We start from the raw sequence: 23,864 nt of genomic DNA, 5'->3' as shown, positions 1-23,864 counted from the left end.
GTGAGAATGACCCTCCCCTACCTTGCAATTCCCTGATTCTCCCAGGAACGTAGCCCTGTCTACACTTCTGAAAGCAGGAGTTTTAATGCAAATTACCACCCTAGTGAGGGAGACATTTTTGAACAGGTATTAATGAATTCTGCCAGAAATTGAGGAGGCTTAGCCATCTGTGTCCCAGGGATCAGTTGTTGGGATCCAAGAGCTTCCAGAGGCACCTGAGAGCAGCTCCTGGCATGCTAGTCTCCTCCACATTCTCGCAGGGCCAGAAACACTCTCCTGGCCCTGCTCATGGTTCCTGCTCACAGGTCACAGTCATCCACACACAACTTAAAATAAGAAGAAGTGCCTCTCCTGGGAGTGTTCCTAACCCCAAAGAGTGTTCGCAAGTCGTTTTCATAACTGTCGTGAGTTAACTTCCTGTTTCAGGAACAAACACTTTACATCTGTAGGTGGCACCTTCGTGAATGGTTTTGTGGACCCTGAGTGCTGCATCCTCCTCGTGTGTAGAGGTAGCAGCTGCACCACGTTATGCTTGAGGTCTTGGTCTACTTCTGGTCATGAAAACCCTCTGGTATTCCTTACAGAGGTTAGCAGTGTTTACTACATTGTACTTGAGTAATTGTACCTCAAATTAAACAAAAAATATTTTCTGATGCTTTTCATGCTGGAGCATAGTCTTTATTTCAAAATGGTGACAAAATATTCAGCTGCCATGATAAGACAGCTCTATTTACCAGTAGTGACAGTTTGCAGTTGAGTCGTAGGAAGGATTTGTTAGGATGTGTTTAAAGTCATGTCGTATAAATAAAAAGAGTAAAGACTGGGTTTAGGATGGGGGCCTACAAGATACCAGCGGAGGCGGCCAGAGTTATTCTCTAACTTCCCACCAAGGTCTTGCCTTCTCTCTTACTTGTTTACAGCACTGTTACAGTATAGTGAATTCTGTCCTCAGCCTACTCTGAAAACACTGCCCCGTTTGGTCAAGTTACCCCAAAGCTACCACCTAGATCACACCATGACAAGAAAAAGAGATGTTTTCAACCAGAATTGGCTTATTTCAATTTTCTATTCTTTATTTCATTTTAACTATAGCCACTTGGAGCCAGTGACTATTTGGAACTGTCAAAGAATTTTGATACAGTATTTTTACGAAACATTCCACAATTTACCCTGGCAAAGAGGACCCAAGCTCGGAGATTCATAACTCTCATTGATAACTTTTATGATTTCAAGGTAAGGATGTGGCACATTTTCTCAAAACTAAACATTTTGGACTATGGAGCAAAATTATCTGGGCTGGAATCCTGTCTACCTCTTACTTCACTTCTCTGTACCTGTTTCTTCATCTGCAAATTGGAGATAATAATAGTATTTACTTCAGAGAACTGTTGTGAGGACAAAATAAACTAATACAGGTAAACCATTTAAAACAACACTTGGCACAAGCTGAATGCTGTATAAGTACTATTGGTAGTAGCAGTAATAGTAATAGTACTATATTAAAAATCCCATCATAAGACAGTCTGCTATATTACCAAATCCTTCATTCAACCAGACATATCATATGCTCTATCTATGAGGATGCGCAGCACAATACCTTACGTAGATTGAGTGCTCAATAAATACTTGTTGCATGAATAGATTATTGGACTGATAAAATAATGAATGAACAAAATGAATGAATGAATGAATGACTAAAACGCCCTCCTCAGTATTAGAGTTTTCTCTCCCTCTGACCCAGAAATCCCAGTACCTGTCATCTCTCTAAAAAAAAAAAAAAAAAAAAAATCCAGGTGTTTTAGCATGAATTGCAGAGCCTTTGTCCCTTCATCACAGGCAGTATTGCCTAGTGGTTAAGGAGTGGGCCCTGGGACCAGGCTGAATACCTTGAAGACCAGCTTAACCTCTTGAACTTGAATTGCCTTCTTTTGCTAAAGAAGGCAATAATGGTGTTTACCTCATAAGATTGTTGTGAGGTACATGAGCATGTAAAGTACTTAGAACATTGTGTGGCGTACAGTAAGCTTTCAATGAAGGTGAGCCACGATTAATAGTATATACCGATAAATATATATTTACAGTAAAGTATAAGTACCACTTCAAATTAGAGTAAAATATTGTTTCACTGTTAGATACAGTTTTTCCTCCTTATTCCTTGCACAGAAAGAGATAGAGCAGTGATTCTAAAATTGAAGGGACTTTGAGGGGAGGAGAAAGTACCAGAATCTGCTGGGAGGGAGAGGTGAGATGTTTACTGTTTCCTTTATTCATTCATTCAACAACATTTATCATGCCAAGCAAAGTACTAATTCAGTGACAAGCAAAGCCAGACATGGTGCCTGCCTTCATGGAGCTGATAGTCTAGTGCTGAAGAAACACTAATGAAACACAGAGCTGAGTGTAGAGTCCTCACTGGGATGTTCTCTTGGAAAGAGAGGGGAGTTGGTGCTATGAGAGTACAGGGGGAGAGTAAACTGATCTTTGTGTGGGACATGGGGCTGGGCATGGAAAGTCCTGCTGAGGACCAGCTGCACCAGAATCATCTGAGCTACTTAAGATCCAGATTCCAGAGCCCACACCACCCCCACCAGCAAATGAGGACCAAGGGTGGGGCCTGGAGCCTGCTCGTTCACAGCTCCTCAAGTGCTGCTCACAAACTCTGAGATGTGATGGCCAAGCTCAAAGTGCAGGGTGAAAAGCCCTCACCAGGGCGGCGAGTTTGCAGCAAAGGCCCTGTGATGGGCCTGAGCATGAAGGGCAGCCAGCGTGGCTCTGGTGCAACACCGAGGGCAGCCTGCCTTAGTGAGCATGATCAAAATCTGCTGCATGCTTCCAGGGGGTGTGCGAGCAGGGAGTCAGCAGAGGCAGGAAGCTGAGAACACCAGAGCTTAGGGGTCAAGTCCTGTCACTTGTCTCCTTCTGGGTCACTCATCCAGAGACTCTGCTCTGAAATAATCGCGTGGAGTCCAGAATAAATCTCCTGGAGGTGGCACTCTGTTTTTAGAGGGCAGTGCTTCAAGAAGAAAGTGGGAGAGGGGCATTGGTAGGTGGTTCTTAGACTGGAGGATTGATAAACTTTTTTTTTTATCTTTCGTCTAGGAATACCTTAAAGAGAGCTTATGGTCCCCACCCCTTAGTCCCACCCCCTGATCCTACCTCCCCCCACTGTTTCACCTCTTCATTAGACAAAAAGATTTATCTGGCAATATGATGAAATATCAGAACTACTCTCCTAACATTTGCTTTAACCAAATCATGCATTTGGAGTTTATACTTTTTTAAAGCATAGTCGAAATTATCTTATTTCAGAAATTGGGAGCATTAAACAGACATTGTTCTAGAATGTATTCTAGATGTATCTGTGAAATAAGGGCATTCCCATCTGAGTAATGAAAAAAGTGTCATTTGTGATTTAAATAATTTATAAGAGGAGGTAGAAGGCTATTTGGATATAGAAAGACTAGTCCCAAACATCAATACATTATTTTGAAGTATCAGCATATTTACTTAAATAATGATTTTAAAAGGATGGCTGTGAATCCTGAAAACAAATTCAGGTCTCCTTAAACATCAAGAAGAGTATGTTTTATATATAAACTAGTGGAAATAAAATTTATAAAGATAAAAAAGCTGTTTCTGATATATGATCACATATGTACACTCAAACACTATGTAATCAAGAAATATTAATGTCAAGCATAGTCTTTTTGAAGGATGTCTGGCAGGATGCTGAAATAAATGTAGGTTCTGGAAACTCAGGGTATAAGTAGAGTAGCAATGCACTGAACTTAGCAGTCACCTACGCAGCAAAGTGGTAACGGTGCATCTGGGGAGCATCTTTGATGCACACAGAGATGGGCTCCAAACAGGTAAAAATGTCAACCTCAGTTGTAATGGAAAAACCACTGAACTTAGAACTGGAAGATCTGGGCTGGTGTCACAAGTTGAGACCTCTCCAGGCCCCAGGTTGCCCAATAAAGGCTTTGTTCCCTACTTCAGAGGGTGGTATAAGCCGTGTGGAAATATTTGTAAAGTACTATGCAGTTTAAAAGTATCACTTTAGGCCTTCCCTGGTGGCGTAGTGGTTGAGAGTCCGCCTGCCGATGCAGGGGACACAGGTTCGTGCCCCGGTCCGGGAAGAGCCCACATGCCGCGGAGCGGCTAGGCTCATGAGCCATGGCTGCTGAGCCTGCACGTCTGGAGCCTGTGCTCCACAACGGGAGAGGCCACAACAGTGAGAGGCCCACATACTGCAAAAAATATTTTTAAAAAGTTAAAAAATATCACTTTAAAGAGACTCAAACTATAAGAAAAAATATGAACATGGTCAAAAGGCTTTTTTAAAAAGTATTGTTTCAAAAATACATTTGGAAACATCTGTGATCCTAGGCTATCTGAATATGGGTTATGTGGTTTGTGTATTTACATTTCAGAGCTATTCCAGAAATAGGAAAAAAGTTTTCCAAATATTGAAATCCACCTTAAAGAAATGCTGAGGCTTCCCTGGTGGTGCAGTGGTTACGAATCCGCCTGCCATTGCAGGGGACACGGGTCCGAGCCCTGGTCCAGGAAGATCCCACATGCCTCAGAGCAACTAAGCCCGTGTGCCATAACGAGAAGCCACCACAATGAGAAGTCCGCACACCACAACGAAGAGTAGCCCCCACTCGCCGCAACTAGAGAAAGCCCGCGCGCAGCAAGGAAGGCCTAACACAGCCAAAAAAAATTTTTTTTAAAGAGATTTCCATATAATTATTTTTAAAAAGAGAAATGCTGTATTCATTTATTTATGCAAGATTTTTATTCATGAAGAAGATACAGTGTAAATGGGTCCTGCCAGTTTTGAAACTTTGACAACCACATTTTGCTGATGCTTTTTTTGTAGATGTTTAAGCATGGAGATTAATGAAATTTTTAGTAGCTTTAGGATAATTTAGGATAACTTCAGGATAATTAGCTAAAATCTCTAATTAGAAAAACAGATTAATGAAATAGGAAAAAAAATGTCATAGATTGAAGCTTTAAAATATTTATTTTTCCAAAATAAACATAGTACTTGGAGAAAATGTGTAGAAGTAGAAATAAAGTTAAGACTGTTACTTAGATTGAAAGAGAGGAGTTCAAGGCATTGTTCTTTTGTAAATACGCATTCTATAAACTCGTAAGAGTGTATTTTCACCAAGTACCAGTTTTGCTGCATATATTTAGAACCATTTAAAATTATATATCACTTTAAAGAGATTCAAACTATTAGAACAAATATGAACATTTTAAAAGCAAAAATCCAAGCTCCCTGTTATGACAAACAGATTTTTATGAGAAATTTGTTTTTACCTTCAACTTGTGAAAGGTAAGGAGTAACACCATTTACTCGTTTTCCTCTGTTTCAGGTGCGCATAATTTGCTCTGCATCAACTCCCGTATCAAGCTTATTTTTGTATGAACATCATGACAGTGAGTTGGAGCAAAGCAGAATACTGATGGATGATTTGGGGCTGAGCCAGGTAGGCGATATTAACATAATCTCTTTTTATTATAAAACAGCTTAATTGTTTTTGGTTTGATGCATGGCTACATTTTGAAGAAGGAATGCAGTATGTATTTAACCACTGATTTGCTGTTCTCTTCTAAAGCCAGTATAGCAGACGTATCCTCAGCATCACTAAATGTAGAGAATTACAGCTTTAGAGTGGAAGGAATCTTCGTGATCATTTTTGCATATGATAAAAACAAAGTCCAGGGAGGTGGACTAATGGGCCTGCAGTTATACCACTGACTAATGGCAGGCCAGAGCTGGATCCAGGCACCGTCTTTGGTTCTGGGCTCATTGTGCATTCTGCTACACCATGCTGCCTTTTCTGGATATCCTCTTCATGTCTGCTGGATTTGTAGAGTGCATGATACAGTATCCAACCATGTGAACTGGCTATTCCAGGACTATGAAGTGCCTGGCAAGGCCCTTGCTTTAAAAGAAATCCATGCTTCATCTCCTAACCCCCATTCTGTAGGCATTTGTGGAACACCTGTGGGTGCCAGGCTCTGGGGACACTCTGTTGGGAACCAGCCTATGCTGGCCTAGTTCTCCTGGAGCTTGGGGTCTGGTGCTTCACCCCAAGCCAAGCATAAGTGACTTTGCATTTCCTTCTTCTGTATGAATGTTACAGGGTATATTTCTCAACTGTAGGCAATTGAAATATTAGTCAAAAATTTTAAACTATAAACATTCACCCCCAGAATGAGGCCAGCCCCATTCTTTCAACCCCAGTGGTGAAAGGCTATTTGGAATGAGGAGACAGTTCCTTATTGACCTGAGTAGAAATTATGCATTCTCAGGAGTCTGGGAAAATGAGGCCAATAATTCTTTAAAAAGTAGACTTTCAAAATATGATTATTTAAATCTACATGTAGAAATAAATGGCTGCTTATGATCCCATTTCTCTAAGAGTGATACATCCAAATAAAGTCTTCAGCAATTTGGAAGAATACACTTAAGGGGCTACATGATCTCAGTTCCTAAAGTCCTTTAAATCATTGGCTTTAAAATTTTTCTTCTGATCAGGGTTCAGATACAGGGCAAAGTAAGCTAAGCACTTGGGGCTAATAATCATGAAGAAATCAGGGCACGTGACCGTAGGGTGATGCAGTTTTACGGTAGGTCAGTAACTTGGACTTAGGAGTCCAGAACTTTTCTCTGAAAGAGTTTAATAGCAAACCCCTAAGGAAAGAGACAAAAGTTCAGCGTTCACTTCTAGCCACAGGCTGGTGTTAGAATCACCAGTCCCAGGATGTTTACTGGCCTCACAAGGGGCTCCCCAACTCAGCCGCTACATGGGAGGATCAAGTGTCCCAGCAGCTCAAGACCAAAAGCAGCTCTGGCCTTCCCGAAGTAAGCTCCCAGGCACGATCTCCAGGCCCACAGGAGACCTCTCAGTCACCCAGTTTGGAAAAGGTTCTTCGGAGGTTCATCTTCAGGCCTCCTGTCAGGAATGTGGCCCTGTCTGTGGAGTTTCAGGAGAGGGTCTTAGCTTCGTCCTGACATACCGGAACTTCTTGGTTTTTCTGTTACTTATTTCTGGTGCGCACTTTTTGAGAAAAAATTCCTTTCTGTCTGGAATGTCCTTCTGTTAGATTATGTAGAGAACTTTCATCTGAGCAAAAATTTTCTTATTTGGATTTTGGGGTGTTGTTTCAGCTTTAATTATTCATCTAATGTTTTCTCCCTGGTAATTTGCTCTGTTTATTGATTATTCGTTTAAATTAGCTGATTCTCCAGTCTAATTTAAGAAATTGTATATGAAAAAAATTTATAGAATATTTTGTAATATAAACCCAAGAAGTATTTTTTAAAGCCTGTACTTAGTTCTTTAAATTTTTAGTTGTGGGGGTTTTAATTGGTGCTAGGTTGTTGTTTTGTTTTGTTTTTTGGTAACCAGGACTCAGCAGAAGGACTCGCCATGTTTACTGGAGAAGAGGAAATCTTTGCATTTCAGCGCACAATTTCCCGACTCACAGAAATGCAGACTGAACAATACTGGAATGAAGGGGACAGAAGGAAGAAGTAGCCGTCACTTTTGCATGAATAAAACTCTGGGCAAATCATTACCGCAGGGAGAACTCTTTATTATGGGACTTAAAGGAATCATTTTCTCATCATTAATTAAGCACTTTGTCCTCTGGACCATTTTTATCTAAAATTGCTGTCAAAGATGTAGTGGATTAGTAAGTTAAAGCCATTTTTAGGTCTACTTTTTGCCTATTTATTTGGCCTTATTTCTGCACCACAAAATTAAAATCAGCACTTCTGAAGTTGAATGTAGGACTAGGCATTTTGGTTTCATGTTAAGCCACCTGAATGAACCTTGAACACACACACACACGGTAAATGCAGGGTGTCGGGAAATCTCTAAGCTTTGGCTACATGGTAGCCGCACAATAGAAACACATCTTTATGAGAGGGGAAGAAAAAACTCTACATTTCAATTAAAAACAAGGAAAGTTTTATGATCTTATTTCTTTTCTTTTTCCCCCATGGTACTTTATATGACCCTGGCTTTTCTTTTTAATAAACATCTTTATTGGAGTATAATTGCTTTACAATGTTGTGTTAGTTTCTGCTGTATGACAAAGTGAATCAGCTATATGTATACATATATCCCCTTATCTCCTCCCTCTTGCATCTCCTTCCCACCCTCCGCATCCCACCCCTCTAGGTGGAAGCAAAGCACCGAGCTGATCTCCCTTTGCTATGTGGCTGCTTCCTACTAGCTATCTGTTTTACATTCGGTAGTGTATATATGTCCATGCCACTCTCTCACTTGGTCCCAGCTTACCCTTCCCCTGCCCCGTGTTCGCAAGTCCATTCTATACATCTGCATCTTTATTCCTGTCCGGCCCCTAGATTCATCAGAACCTTTTTTTTTCTTTTTGTTTTTTAGATTCCATATTTTACATGTTAGCATACGGTATTTGTTTTTCTCTTTCTGACTTACTTCACTCTGTATGAAAGCCTCTAGGTCCATCCACCTCACTTCAAATAACTCTATTTCATTCCTTTTTATGGCTGAGTAATATTCCATTGTATATATGTGGCACACCTTCTTTATCCACTCATCTGTCTATGGACACTTAGGTTGCTTCCATGTCCTGGCTATTGTAAATAGAGCTGCAATGATCATTTTGGTACATGATTCTTTTTGAATTATGGTTTTCTCAGGATATATGCCCAGTAGTGGGATTGCAGGGTCGTATGGGTAGTTCTATTTTTAGTTTTTTAAGGAACCTCCATACAGTTCTCCATAGTGGCTGTATCAATTTACATTCCCACCAAAAGTGCAAGAGGGTTCCTTTTTCTCCACCCCTTCTCCAGCATTTATTGTTTGTAGATTTTTTGATGGTGGCCATTCTGACCGGTGTGAGTTGATACCTCATTGTAGTTTTGATTTGCATTTCTCTAATGATTACTGATGTTGAGCATCCTTTCATGTCTTTATTGGCAGTGTGTATATCTACTTTGGAGAAATGTCTATTTAGGTCTTCTGCCCATTTTTGGATGGGTTTTTTTTTTTTGATATTGAGCTGCATGAGCTGCTTGTATATTTTGGAGATTAATCCTTTGTCAGTTGCTTCATTTGCAAATATTTTCTACCATTCTGAGGGTTGTCTTTTCATCTTGTTTATGGTTTCCTTTGTTGAGCAAAGGCTTTTCAGTTTCATTAGGTCCCATTTGTTTATTTTTTTATTTCCATTTCCCTAGGAGGTGGGTCAAAAAGGATCTTGCTGTGATTTATGTCAAAGAGCGTTCTTCCGATGTTTTCCTCTAAGAGTTTTATAGTGTCTGGCCTTACATTTAGGTCTTTAAACCATTTTGAGTTTATTTTTGTGTATGGTGTTAGGAAGTGTTCTAATTTCATTCTTTTACAGGTAGCTGTCCAGTATTCCCAGCACCACTTATTGAAGAGGCTGTCTTTTCTCCATTGTATATTCTTGCCTCCTTTATCAAAGATAAGGTGACCAGATGTGTGTGGGTTTATCTCTGGGCTTTCTATCCTGTTCCGTTGATCTATCTTTCTGTTTTTGTGCCAGTACCATACTGTTTTGATTACTGTAGCTTTGTAGTATAGTCTGAAGTCAGGGAGCCTGATTCCTCCAGCTCCATTTTTCTTTCTCAAGATTGCTTTGGCTGTTCAGGGTCTTTTGTGTTTCCATACAAATTGTGAAATTTTTTGTTCTAGTTCTATGAAAAATGCCAGTTTGATAGGGATTGCACTGAACCTGTAGATTGCTTTGGGTAGTATAGTCATTTTTACAATGTTGATTCTTCCAATTGAAGAACATGGTATATCTCTCCATCTGTTTGTATCATCTTTAATTTCTTTCATCAGTGTCTTATAGTTTTCTGCATACAGGTCTTTTGTCTCCTGGGATAGGTTTATTCCTAGGTATTTTATTATTTTTGTTGCAATGGTAAATGGGAGTGTTTCCTTAATTCCTCTTTCAGATTTTTCATCATTAGTGTATAGGAATGCAAGAAATTTCTGTGCATAAACTTCATATCCTGCTACTTTACCAGATACACTGATTAGCTCTAGTAGTTTTCTGGTAGCATTTTTAGGATTCTCTATGTATAGTATCATGTCATCTGCAAACAGTGACAGCTTTACTTCTTCTTTTCTGATTTGGATTCCTTTTATTTCTTTTTCTTCTCTGATTGCTGTGGCTAAAATTTCTGAAACTGTGTTTAATAATAGTGGTGAGAATGAGCAACCTTGTCTTGCTCCTGATTTTAGAGGAAATGGTTTCAGTTTTTCACCGTTGAGAACGATGTTGGCTGTGGGTTTGTCATATATGGCCTTTATTATGTTGAGGTAAGTTCCCTCTATGCCTACTTTCTGCAGGGTTTTTATCATAAATGGGTGTTGAATTTTGTTGAAAGCTTTTTCTGCATCTATTGAGATGATCATATAGTTTTTCTCCTTCAATTTGTTAATATTGTGTATCACATTGATTGATTTATGTATATTGAAGAATCCCTGCATTCCTGGGATAAACCCCACTTGATCATGGTGTATGATGCTTTTAATGTGCTTTTGGATTCTGTTTGCTAGTATTTTGTTGAGGATTTTTGCATCTATGTTCATCAGTGATATTGGCCTGTAGTTTTCCTTTTTTGTGACATCTTTGTCTGTTTTTGGTATCAGGGTGATGGTGGCCTCATAGAATGAGTTTGGGAGTGTTCCTCCCTCTGCTATATTTTGGAAGAGTTTGAGAAGGATGGGTGTTAGCTCTTCTCTAAATGTTTGATAGAATTCGCCTGTGAAGCCATCTGGTCCTGGGCTTTTGTTTGTTGGAAGACTTTTTAATCACAGATTCAATTTCAGTGCTTGTGATTGGTCTGTTTATATTTTCTATTTCTTCCTGGTTCAGTCTTGTAAGGTTGTGCTTTTCTAAGAATTTGTCCATTTCTTCCAGATTGTCCATTTTATTGGCATATAGTTGCTTGCAGAAGGCTCTCATGATCCTTTGTATTTCTGCAGTGTCAGTTGTTACCTCTCCTTTTTCATTTCTAATTCTATTGATTTGAGTCTTCTCCCTTTTTTTCTTGATGAGTCTGGCTAGTGGTTTATCTATTTTGTTTATCTTCTCAAAGAACCAGCTTTTAGTTTTATTGATCTTTGCTATTGTTTCCTTCATTTCTTTTTCATTTATTTCTGATCTGATTTTTATGATTTCTTTCCTTCTGCTAGCTTTGGGGTTTTTTGTTCTTCTTTCTCTAATTGCTTGAGGTGCAAGGTTAGGTTGTTTATTCAAGATGTTTCCTGCTTCTTAAGGTGGGCTTGTATTGCTATAAACTTCCCCCTTAGAACTGCTTTTGCTGCATCCCATAGGTTTTGGGTCGTTGTGTCTCCATTGTCATTTGTTTCTAGGTATATTTTTATTTCCTCTTTGATTTCTTCAGTGATCACTTCATTATTAAGTAGTGTATTGTTTAGCCTCCATGTGTTTGTATTTTTTACAGATCTTTTCCTGTAATTGATATCTAGTCTCATGGCATTGTGGTCAGAAAAGATACTTGATACAATTTCAATTTTCTTAAATTTACCAAGGCTTGATTTGTGACCCAAGATATGATCTATCCTGGAGAATGTTCCATGAGCACTTGAGAAAAATGTGTATTCTGTTGTTTTTGGATGGAATGTCCTATAAATATCAATTAAGTCCATCTTGTTTAATGTATCATTTAAAGCTTGTGTTTCCTTATTTATTTTCATTTTGGATGATCTGTCCATTAGTGAAAGTGGGGTGTTTAAGTCCCCTACTATGAATGTGTTACTGTCGATTTCCCCTTTTATGGCTGTTAGTATTTGCCTTATGTATTGAGGTGCTCCTATGTTGGGTGCATAACTATTTACAATTGTTATATCTTCTTCTTGGATCGATCCCTTGATCATTATGTAGTGTCCTTCTTTGTCTCTTTTAATAGTCCTTATTTTAAAGTCTATTTTGTCTGATATGAGAATTGCTACTCCAGCTTTCTTTTGGTTTCCATTTGCATGGACTATCTTTTTCCATCCCCTTACTTTCAGTCTGTATGTGTCTCTAGGTCTGAAGTGGGTCTCTTGTAGACAGCATATATAAGGGTCTTGTTTTTGTATCCATTCAGCTAATCTGTGTGTTTTGGTGGGAGCATTTAGTCCATTTACATTTAAGGTAATTATCGATATGTATGTTCCTATTCCCATTTTCTAAATTGTTTTGGGTTCGTTATTATAGGTCTTTTCCTTCTCTTGTGTTTCTTGCCTAGAGAAGATCCTTTAGCATTTGTTGTACAGCTGGTTTGGTAGTGCTGAACTCTCTCAGCTTTTGCTTGTCTGTAAAGGTTTTAATTTCTCCATCAAATCTGAATTATCTCATTACTCTACTCCTTGCTGGGTAGAGTAGTCTTGGTTTTTCTCCTTCATCACTTTCAGTATGTCCTGCCACTCCCTTCTGGCTTGCAGAGTTTCTGCTGAAAGATCAGCTGTTAACCTTATGGGGATTCCCTTATGTGTTATTTGTTGTTTTTCCCTTGCTGCTTTTAATATGCTTTCTTTGTATTTAATTTTTGACAGTTTGATTAATATGAGTCTTGGCGTATTTCTCCTTGGATTTATCCTGTATGGGACTCTCTGTGCTTCCTGGACTTGATTAACTATTTCCTTTCCCATATTAGGGAAGTTTTCAACTATAATCTCTTCAAATATTTTCTCAGTCCCTTTCTTTTTCTCTTCTTCTTCTGGAACCCCTATGATTCGAATGTTGGTGCGTTTAATGTTGCCCCAGAAGTCTCTGAGATTGTCTTCAGTTCTTTTCATTCTTTTTTTTTTATTCTGCTCTGCAGTAGTTATTTCCACTATTTTATCTTCCAGGTCACTTATCCGTTCTTCTGCCTCAGTTATTCTGTTATTGATCCCATCTAGAGTATTTTTAATTTCATTTATTGTGTTGTTCATCGTTGCTTGTTTCCTCTTTAGTTCTTCTAGGTCCTTGTTAAATGTTTCTTGCATTTTCTCTATTCTATTTCCAAGATTTTGGATCATCTTTACTATCATTATTCTGAATTCTTTTTCAGGTAGACTGCCTATTTCCTCTTCATTTGTTAGGTCTGGTGGGTTTTTATGTTGCTCCTTCATCTGCTGTGTGCTTTTCTGTCTTCTCATTTTGCTTATCTTACTGTGTTTGGGGTTTCCTTTTTGCAGGCTGCAGGTTCGTAGTTCCCATTGTTTTTGGTGTCTGTCCCCAGTGGCTAAAGTTGGTTCAGTGGGTTGTGTAGGCTTCCTGGTGGAGGGGACTAGTGCCTGTGTTCTGGTGGATGAGGCTGGATCTTGTCTTTCTGATGGGCAGGTACACGTCTGGTGGTGTGTTTTGGGGTGTCTGTGGACTTACTATGATTTTAGGCAGCCTCTCTGCTCACGGGTGGGGTTGTATTCCTGTGTTGCTAGTTGTTTGTCATAGGGTGTCCAGCACTGTAGCTTGTTGGTCATTGAGTGAAGCTGGATGCTGGTGTTGAGATGGAGATCTCTGGGAGATTTTTGCCTTTTGATATTATGTGGAGTTGGGAGGTCTCTTGTGGACCAGTGTCCTGAAGTTGGCTCTCCCACCTCAGAGGCACAGCACTGACTCCTGGCTGTAGCACCAAGAGCCTTCCATCCACACGGCTCAGAATAAAAGGGAGAAAAAGTAGAAAGAAAGGGAGAGAGAGAGAGAGAGAAAAAGAAAGAAAGAGAAAGAAAGAAAGAAAGAAAGAAAGGAAAAAAGGAGGCAGGGAGGGAGGAAGGAAAGAAGGAAGGAAGGAGGGATGGAAGGAAAGAAAGACAGAAAGAAGATAAAGTAAAATAAAGTTATTAAAATAAAAAATAATTATTAAGAAAAAAAATTTTTTAAAGAGATAAAAAGGACGGATAGAACCCTAGGACAAATGGTTGAAGAAAAGCTATACAGACAAAATCTCACACAGAAGCATACACATACACACTCATAAAAAGACGAAAAGGGGAAAAAATCATAAATCTTGCTCTCAAAGTCCACCTCCTTAATTTGGGATGATTCGTTGTCTATTCAGGTATTCCACAGATGCAGGGTACATCAAGTTGATTGTGGAGCTTTAATCCGCTGCTTCTGAGGCTGCTGGGAGAGATTTCCCTTTCTCTTCTTTGTTCTCACAGCTCCCAGGGGCTCAGCTTTGGATTTGGACCCGCCTCTGCGTGTAGGTCCCCGGAGGGCATCTGTTGTTCGCTCAGACAGGACGGGGTTAAAGGAGCAGCTGCTTCGGGGACTCCGGCTCACTCAGGCCGTGGGGAGGAAGGGGTATGGAGTGCGGGGCGAGCCTGCGGCGGCAGAGGCCAGCATGACGTTGCACCAGCCTGAGGCGCCCCGTGCGTTCTCCCAGGGAAGTTGTCCCTGGATCACGGGACCCTGGCAGTGGCGGGCTGCACAGGCTCCCTGGGAGGGGAGGTGTGGATACTGCCCTGTGCTCGCACACAGACTTCTTGGTGGCGGCAGAAGCAGCCTTAGCGTCTCATGCCCGTCTCTGGGGTCCGCACTTTTAGTCACGGCTCGCGCCCGTCTCTGGAGCTCCTTTAAGCAGCGCTCTTAATCCCCTCTCCTCGCGCACCAGGAAATAAAGAGGGAAGAAAAAGTCTCTTGCCTCATTGGCAGGTCCAGACTTTTCCCCGGACTCCCTCCCTGCTAGCCGTGGTGCACTAACCCCCTGCAGGCCGTGTTCACGCCTCCAATCCCAATCCTCTCCTTGCGCTCTGACGGAAGCCCAAGCCTCAGCTCCCAGCCCCGCCCGCCCCGGCTGGTGAGCAGACAAGCCTCTCGGGCTGGTGAGTGCTGGTCGGCACCGATCCTCTGTGCGGGAATCTCTCCGCTTTGCCCTCCGCAGCCCCGTTGCTGCATTCTCCTCCGCGGCTCTGAAACTTCCCCCCTCCGCCACCCGCAGTCTCCGCCCGCGAAGGGGCTTCCTCGTGTGTGGAAACTTTTCCTCCTTCACAGCTCCCTCCCACTGGTGCAGGTCCCGTCCTTATCCTTTTGTCTCTGTTTATTCTTTTTTCTTTTGCGCTACCCAGGTACGTGGGGGAGTTTCTTGCCTTTTGGGAGGTCTGAGGTCTTCTGCCAGCGTTCAGTAGGTGTTCTGTAGGAGCTGTTCCACGTGGAGATGTATTTCTGGTGTATCTCCTGAGAATTTCCTGCTTCAAGCTGGTTCTTTAACTTGATTCCTGACTCGAATCACAGGACCATCCCTTGAGGCCTCACGGGTCCCCAGAGCTGGTGAGCAGTGGAGGCTCCTGATTTCAGCCCCAAACTCCCTGCAGTTCAACCTCCCACTCAACGAGATCAGTTTTAATAGTGATTCTTTTTTGTTTAACTCAGTGAAGATGAACTTACAATAGAACCATTGCTTTGAACTCAAAAGGTATAAAATGTTTAACTTTAGTCTTTCAATCTTAGCTTTTTGTTTTCACATTTCTTTGCCAGTTTTGCTATTCTTTAATAGAAAGACAGTGTGAATGGCTAGACAGACTGGTGGACAGCCTGATCGATAGAAACAGGAATGGTCCCTGAGTGTGTGGGTGTATGTGAAATAGTCCCCCACTCAAGTTCTGTTGCAAAAGTTCATTTGAGGTCAGATATTTGAAACGAGAATTTCATTTTTCCATAGAAACAATAATGTGATATTAGTTAGAGCCTTGACTCAATGCACAGAAGCCTATGGAGTTCTCAGTGTAAACACCTTATAATTTTGGTACTAAAGAACTTAAACTCCTTTTAAAATACAGTTTTTGTCAGTTTACCTAGGCCCTGTAGTTCGGGCCTAGGTACCAGGAAGGCAGAGGAGGGCTTATCAGGAGATAACTGGAGATGGTACATTTTTACCCCCATCTCCTCTCCACAGAGTCTGTTTCATAAGACAGGCTGCAAGAAAAAGAAACCAAAGACTTAAAGAAAACCTCCTACCAGGAAACAATATGGTAGTTCTACTAAAAAGGAAATTAATGCTAAAGTGAAACATGAAAATGACCCCTAGATTGGAAAGCAACATTTCAATTCATGTGTTTTTTCTTCCAAGCCCTGTCCCAGTTACCCTCTCAGCATTCCAGTCTTTCTCCCTGGGGTTGCATGAAATCTCTCAGAGCAAATACGCTCTCTCTCTCTTTTTAAAAAAATGCTTTAAATTCATACTTTGAAGATGGAAGTTTGAGCTGAGTATTGCTGTGGAACACTCCCTCTCACCTAGGAGGTGACCAAGGGTCACACTGAGGGTCCTTATAGTTGGGAAAATGCCAAGAGTACCCTCCAAAATGACCACTAATCTCCAAATTTAGAAGAAATCAAGTGGAGAAAAAGGAACACTTTTCTTTAAAAAAAAATAAAAAAGGAGAAAAATCTAATCACTGCATTATTCTTGTATTTCTTTAGACAGTTGATAGGCTTATTTGTCAACATCAGTAATAATGATATAATAGACTTAAAGAATTTTTAACCTATTTCTGATGTTTACAAGACACCAAAGACTATAGTACTGTTCTAATCAAATTTATGCATTTTCAGTGGGATTTCAAATTTTAGTCATAGGCAATATTTTAATCTCCCTGAATATATATATTCCTTGTACCTACCAGTGTGCAAATAACATAATTTTTAAATTACTTGGAATTTTGAAAAAAATTAAAATATTATTTGTAAAATATGTAAATGGCTATACTCATATCCATTTATTTATTTAACATTATTTAAGAAACACATCATGCTTACTATGCGCTGGGCATGGTTCTAAGTGCTTTATAAATAAACTATTTTGATCCTTACAATAATTCAATGAGATACGTACTGTTATACCATTTGCAGACAGGGAAGCTGAAGTACAGAAAACGGGTCCAACAACTGCTAAGATGTACACTTGAGTCAGTAAAATGATCAAAATACTAATTTAATAAACTTCCATGTAACTGCTTCTTTCCTGAAAACATTCTTTCTACTCCAAGTAACTTGAACCTATACTTGCATCCCCTTCATCTGGGGTAAAAACACCCAGAGGGATTGGGGTCCTGGGTCCTGACATTTGGGTTCCTGATCAATTGTGGGACTCCGTCTGGTAGTAAGTCTGTGATCTTGTAAATGACCTTCCTCAGATCCACTAGCCTCATAAGACATCACTTGCTAGTAGAAAAGGATTTTCTTTGGAGATGAATTTATAACTTTTTCTTTAAGGCAGATTCATTTTACCCACTGGCACAGCAGTTCATTTTCCTGGTACAGAAAATTTTAAATAATACAATCTATCCTCTTGTTGAGTGTCTGCTGCCTTATACAGCTTTGCACTAAAAACCTAACATACGTCACCTCATCTCGTCTCGACTCAATCCAGTCAAATGTGTCACCTACTGACCTGTTTGTCATCTGTGATAGTGTGAAATTCCAGAAGGACATCTGTGCATCTTCCAAGCTCGCTCAGGAAGTCTTCCAGAGGTCATCCTGAGAAGTTTCCTCTCTCAGGGCTGTACTTGTCGGGGCCCCATCAGTTGAGAGCTGATCTCTCTGATGCACCTGCTCTTATCCGAGGACAGAGGGAAGGGCCCTGGATCTGGTTCTGCCAACTTTTGCTTTGTGACCTTGAGCTAGTGCTTTGAGCCTTTGTTTTCTCATCTAGAAATGAGAACAGCAATTTCCATTTCATAAAGTTATTCTGAGGATAGTTGGTAAAGAGCACTTTGCAAATGGCAAAAGATTAAATACATATTAGTTGTTATTGATAGTGATGATTATGATCAGAAAGCAACAATAAATGTCTCCTCTGCTTTGCATCATAGCCCCTTGAAGAATGCAAAACGAGATGACCTATCCCAACTCAGTACCGTTTCTAGCAGAAGGGAAAAGATGCACATTACATGGCTAGACACCAAGGGCACAGAATTCTGGCTTAATGAGATGCTGTGAAGATTGTTAATTTCAAACCCATTCTTTCAGGATTAATAGAGAAAATGGATTGTTGTCGAACATCAAAGATTTCCCAGAAAGAGGGCACCATCTTGTGGTCAGTGAGAAGAACTGACAAAAACAAATGTCTTAAGAATCACGGAGTTGGAGAGCCAAGGTTGTCAAAATTGTATTTCCCAGGCCTGCCCTGGAGAGTCAGACGCAGTTGGTGAGATGTGGGACCCCAGGTAGGTACTTCGTAGAGCTCCCCGTGGGATTCTCCCCAGGGGATTCTAATGTGCAGCCGGGGTTCATAACCGCCAATCAGGAGGTCTTTCCCCTGACCACACAGAGTTGGGCCCATGTGGGACTCCTGACTCCTCACCAGGGCACTTTCCAGAGAGTAGAGGCTGCTGCTGTGATGCACACCAAGGCCTCTTAAGGGCCTCCCTGCCGCCTCCGAGAGCCTGTTCCTCTTCTTCCTTCCTCTGCTTCTCCTTCTTCCCTAGACTCTCCTGCCTTCTCCACCCCTACTACAGCAGACTAGCTAACCCACCAGTGCTTCCTACTTTGCAAAGCACTCGCTTCTACCCTATCATTTCATCCACAGCAATTCTCTGAAGGTGTGATTATCTTTACTTCCTAAGAGGAAATGGAGGCTCAAGGTGACACAGCCCGGAAACATGTCTTCTAGACTCAATTCTTGTGCTAATGGCCTTGTCTGCCACAGCAGTACTAATAATAGCCCCCATTCATTCATTTATTTATTTATTTATTTATTTATTTATTTATTTATTTATTTATTGCGGTACGCGGGCCTCTCACCGCTGTGGCCTCTCCCGTTGCGGAGCGCAGGCTCCGGACGCGCAGGCTCAGCGGCCGTGGCTCACGGGCCCAGCCGCTCCGCGGCATGTGGGATCTTCCCGGACCGGGGTACGAACCCGCTTCCCCTGCATCGGAAGGCGGACTCTCAACCACTGCGCCACCAGGGAAGCCCAATAGCCCCCATTTATTGAGCCACTGTGGACCTTGAGGGCTGGGATAGGAAAGATGTGGGTGTAGGGGCATGGACAAGGGGATTGCTCCTTACAGCACCATAGGGGATGGCAAAGAACTGGAACATGGTAGTTGGCAAAACTTTGAAGTATCAATCAGCACGATCATTATGTAAAAGGAGGTATTATCACCACTAGTGTTTTTGTCTGATGAGAAAACTGAGTGTCAAAAAGATGGACTAACTGGAGGCCACTGGGTATCTATCACTAGAGGAATGAATGGCTAAGGAAGGTGGACTCTGCCCTCAAGGGAATCCTCTGCAGGGTCAGAAGCAACGAACCGTGTTTATGTATAGCATCATGGACAAGGCTCACATACCACTGAGGGAAAATTAGAGTTAATACCATTAACATAAGTTTGGAAACCCACATGCAAAATTACACTAAATATTTTTCTAGGGCACACAAAATCTATATATACTTATGGAAATAGATTAAAGAGGAACAACATACACTAGAGTGGATGCTTATGGGAGGAAGGAAATGAGATTGAATATGGTGGATGAGAGAGGAAAATTAAAAAGGCTGCCTCCCATGGGCAAATGATGTCAGTGTATCATAAACTGAGGCATATGATCAACATAATTTGATGCACCAGAGGTCCCTCAAAAGAGAGAAGAATGGAAAATATTTGGGGCAGAATCATCGGAAATTCTCCAGCATACTGGGACTCCAGGGAGGTACAAAGACAACAGACATTTTTGGGATTGGCGATGAGGGTTTGTAGAATGTCTATTCGGAGTGACACAAATGGGACCTAATTAAAATTAAAAGCGTTTGCATAGCAAAGGAAACCATCCACAAAACGAAAAGACAACCTACAGACTGGGAGAAAATATTTGCAAATGATGCGCCCGACAAGGACTTAATTTCCAAAATACACAAACAGCTCATATAGCCAGTATCAAAAAAACAAACAACCCAGTCAGAAAGTGGGCAGAAGACCTAAATAGACATTTCCCCAAAGAAGATAAACAGATGGCCAACAGGCATAAAATCAAGCAGCACTAGCTCAAGCACATGCTTATCCTGACTCATAAGGAATCCAGACACTTCGCTCATCCAGTGGGGTAGGGATCCAGAGGCAACCTGACAGAAGGGCCAGCGGGGCAACAACAGAGCACTGGTTAGGAGTCAGGAGTGTATTTGAGACTCTGTATTGTTATAGCTTACATAACCTTGGACAAGTCACTTAACATTAAGTCACTTAACATTAAGTCACTTAAGTCACTTAACAAGTCACTTCTTTGGGCCTCATCTACGAAGTTTTTCTCTGTGAAGTTCTGATATTTATAATTTGATTGAATAGTGTACAGATATAAGTGGCCAATAAACGCATGAAAAAATATATTCCATATATTGAGCAAAAATGTTTAATACCTCATTAGGGAAATGCAAATCAAAACCACAATGAGCTACCACTTCACACTGCTAGGATGGCTAGAATCAGAGAGACAGGTAAAAAAAGTATTGGCAAGGAGGAAGGAAAACTGGAACCCTCATACATTGCTGATGAAAATGTAAAATGGTGCAGCTTTGGAAAGTAGCTTGGCAGTTCCACAAAATGTTAAACATTTAAAGTTATTGTATAATCCAGCAATTCCACTCCTAGGTATTTACCCAATTGAAATGAAAATATATGTCCCCCAAAAAACTTGTACGTGAATGTTCATAGACAGCATTAGCCCCATAGTGAAACAACCCACATATCCACCAACTGATGAACTGGTACACATGATGTGGTATACCCATACGATGGGTAATTATTCAGCATTTGAAAGATGAAGTGCCAATACATACTACAACGTGGACGGACCTGGAGCACATTATGTTAAATGAAAGAAGCCAGTCACAGAGGCTGCATACTGTATGATTCTGTGTATGTGAAATGTCCAAAGTAGGCAACTCCATAGAGACAGAAAGTAGGGCCTAGAGGTGGTGGCAGGAGTGAGGAATAATTTTTGATGGGTACAGGGTTTTTTCTAAGGGTAGTTTCAGGGGGTCTGAAATTAGATTGTGGTCATGATTGCACAATTCTGAGAATATACTGAAAACTACTGAACTGTACACTTCGAATGGTAGAATTTTAGGATATGTGAATTATATCTCAATAAAGCTGTTAAAAAATCGTGTACAGATATTCACTAATCATTCGTCAATTCATCATTTACTTGCGGTCTACTCTGTGCCAGGAGCTAGGCACACCGAGGTGAATGAGACAAACTCCTTTGCTGTGATGGGCTCCTGACCTTTTGGGGACAACAAATGGACGTAATGTAGTAAGTGCCAAGAGAGCAGCTTGCCCAGGTGTCCTGGAAACACTGAAAGCACTTAAGTCAGCCAGGAAGTTTAGTAAAAGGCAGAGAAAGGACAGAGCAACAGATGTTGTATGCTGGGGGAGAGGTGCAGGGTGACAAGACCCATCCCTCCTGCCCAGGAGATGAACTGAGTGTGGATACACAGTGCTAATACACAGGGCAGAGTGTGATAAATATTATGAGAAATTACTAAGTGGAAATTCTGGAAATTCAGAAGAGGGAGATATAACGACCTGAATGTTATTCTTCTGAATGGTCAGAGAGAACTGGGATGTAATGTGGTCCTCCCAGACTTAACAGTTCATCTTTAGAACCCAAAATTCAGGGTGCATGGTGTGAAAACTGCCGATGTCATCAAAACGTGCCCCTTGTTTTGCACTAATAACCTATTATATTTTTACCAAATTCTGTAATATGAAGAATATTAAATTCAATTGCTAAAGAAGCATCAGTTGATTTCTGTTGAGTAGAGTAACAGTCTACAGAATTAAAAATAATTGCTATACCTTTGTGGTATTGACATAATTTAACAGCACAAAGGTAATCCTCAAAGCATGATGAGGTAACATTCAGTTTGGGGCAAAATAGACACCCAGCGTATGGGTGAGCTCCACCCTCATGGTGGAATCCCTGCAGTGTAACCCACGCTGTGAGGAGGAAGAGAAGAAGCTGCTGGGAGATGGCGGGAGAGGAGCCCTTCAGGGGGCAGAGGAGAGGGGCAGGACAGTGATACTCAGAGCTGGGGTCAGAGCACCAGATAGAGGGTTCCAGGGTGGCTTTCTGATGCCAGCTGAGAGCAGGTCCTTCTTCCTGCTGGAACTGGTGTGACAGCTCCTAGTGAGGCCCGGGGCCCAGCTCCTCATTCGGGGCTGAACTGGGTCTGCAGCCTGGGTGTGGCCTCTAGACTCACCTTGACACCTGTCTCCGGAAGAGCTTTCTCCTCCAAGGCTCCGGGCCGTCCCCAGATTGTGCCCCTGAGTTTTAGCCCCTTCAATTCTGCCTCAAGGCAGAAACTGTGCCCCGGGGTTTCGAGGCTGGGGAGAGGGTGTCCTCACACCTGTTCTCTCCCTGCATTCACAGCATGCCTCCGCCTGCTCGTCCTCTGCAGAGCACAGCTTCCGGTTCCTGTTTTCCTTCCTCCTCTTGCCAAGCTCCGTGGGAGGTAGGACGGTCCGGACCGGGACCAGGAGACGCCGGCTGGCTTGAGTCCCAGCAAAGCCCAGAGCCTACGGGCCTTGGTTTTTCTCACTCTTCCAAGGGGGCTAGCTTGCTGTTTGGAGTCAGACAGACCTGGGGTTAAGTGCCTGCTCTGCCTGTCAACGGCCGCGTGACCCTGGTATGTTCCTAACCGGGAAAGGACACCTATCTCGCAGGTGTTCTGGGGACGAGCACATGACACAGCCGGCATCCGTCTGATGGTAACTGTCGTCTATAATGGTCCTTCTGAGAGCTGTGCTGGGTCACAGGGACGCCCATTCCTCCCCATTTTTCAGGCTGACACTTTAGTTCCCTCTGAAAAAAGCGAGAGGCGACCTGAGGAACCTGCCCATGAACTTGGAGGCCCAGATGGTAGCCGTTGTCACCCCTGCACTCCTGCCCCCAGACCCTGGCTGGGGCAGCCCATTTCCACCTTCAAGCTTCCTCCTGCGGATCGCTGCCCCGAGTGTTTGTGTTTGTGCTTCTTCTGCAGCAGCGTAAGGAGGGCCCTGAGTCCCTCCCCAGCACAAACCTCCCCCTGTGGGGTGGGGCTGCCGAGGAGTGCGGCCAATTGGCCCTGTGATGCTGTGAAGAAACGGCCTCCTTCTCTAAGCTGAGTCGTGGGCTCCACTGAGAACCTAGGATGAATGCTCAGAAACCTCTTCTCAAGGTAACGGAAACGCGGCCAAGTTCTGCACACAGACCCTCAAGGCCATTGCATGGATTCTTGTGGGGCCCATGGACACCACATTAAGGACCTGTCAGGCATGGTCACTCCATGTATGTGTGCAGCAGCCTATTCCAGGAAGGGAAGGGTTCAGAGTGCTTCCTGCTCTCTGGAAGGTAACAGGTTCAGGGTGCCCCCAGCCCAGGCACGGCTGCTGGCGCTGCTGAGGGCGCAGAAGAGACTGAGGTCCTGCACTGCTCTCCTCCCAGGGAGGCCAAAGGCCCTCGGCCACGCAAGAGGCCCCATGAGGTGTCCTGCACACTCAGGGAGAGTCTGGCCTAGTGTCAACATTATAATCAGCAAATTGTAAGTAAAATATTACATTTCTTTAACACTATTTTCCTTACAGAACTTTCAAGCGTTAGAATGAACCACTGATGTTGTTTTCTAGATGATGGTATAGGATCATTTATATATTGTTCCCCAAACCTGTTGAACCAGCAGAATCACCTGGGAAACTTAATACAGATCGTTGGACCCCACCCTAAACTTAATGAATTTGAATCTTCAGTGGATGGGCCTAGAAATCTGTATTTCAAAGAAGTGCTCTGAGAGAAACTGTGATTAACTAAAATTGAGAAACAAAGACAATACCTTTAATGTTCCTGGAGA

At 42.1% G+C, this 23,864-nt stretch overlaps 1 protein-coding gene across 9 annotated transcripts in view; it reads left to right on the top strand.

Annotated features, from left to right (window-relative positions):
• The window catches only part of AFG1L (AFG1 like ATPase), a 214,642-nt gene extending 206,556 nt beyond the window's left edge, over nt 1–8,086 (top strand). For 5 of the 9 annotated variants that reach the window (XM_049695305.1, XM_049695303.1, XM_033418716.2 and 2 more), the window contains 3 exons: nt 1,093–1,233; nt 5,391–5,504; nt 7,402–8,086. In XM_049695305.1, the coding sequence (XP_049551262.1) occupies nt 1,093–1,233; nt 5,391–5,504; nt 7,402–7,692 (546 nt within the window). In that variant the 3' untranslated portion in view covers nt 7,693–8,086. The remainder of the gene's footprint in view (nt 1–1,092; nt 1,234–5,390; nt 5,505–7,401) is intronic. The other 4 variants (XM_049695304.1, XM_004264749.4, XM_033418719.2 and 1 more) reach the window with 3 other exon arrangements.
• Nucleotides 8,087–23,864: the final 15,778 nt, after the last annotated feature.

The sequence above is a fragment of the Orcinus orca genome, chromosome 12, assembly GCF_937001465.1.
Source record: "Orcinus orca chromosome 12, mOrcOrc1.1, whole genome shotgun sequence".
Classification (NCBI taxonomy): Eukaryota; Metazoa; Chordata; class Mammalia; order Artiodactyla; family Delphinidae; genus Orcinus; species Orcinus orca.
Note: the sequence above shows the minus strand (reverse complement) of the source record. Positions and strands in the feature narration are given on the sequence as shown.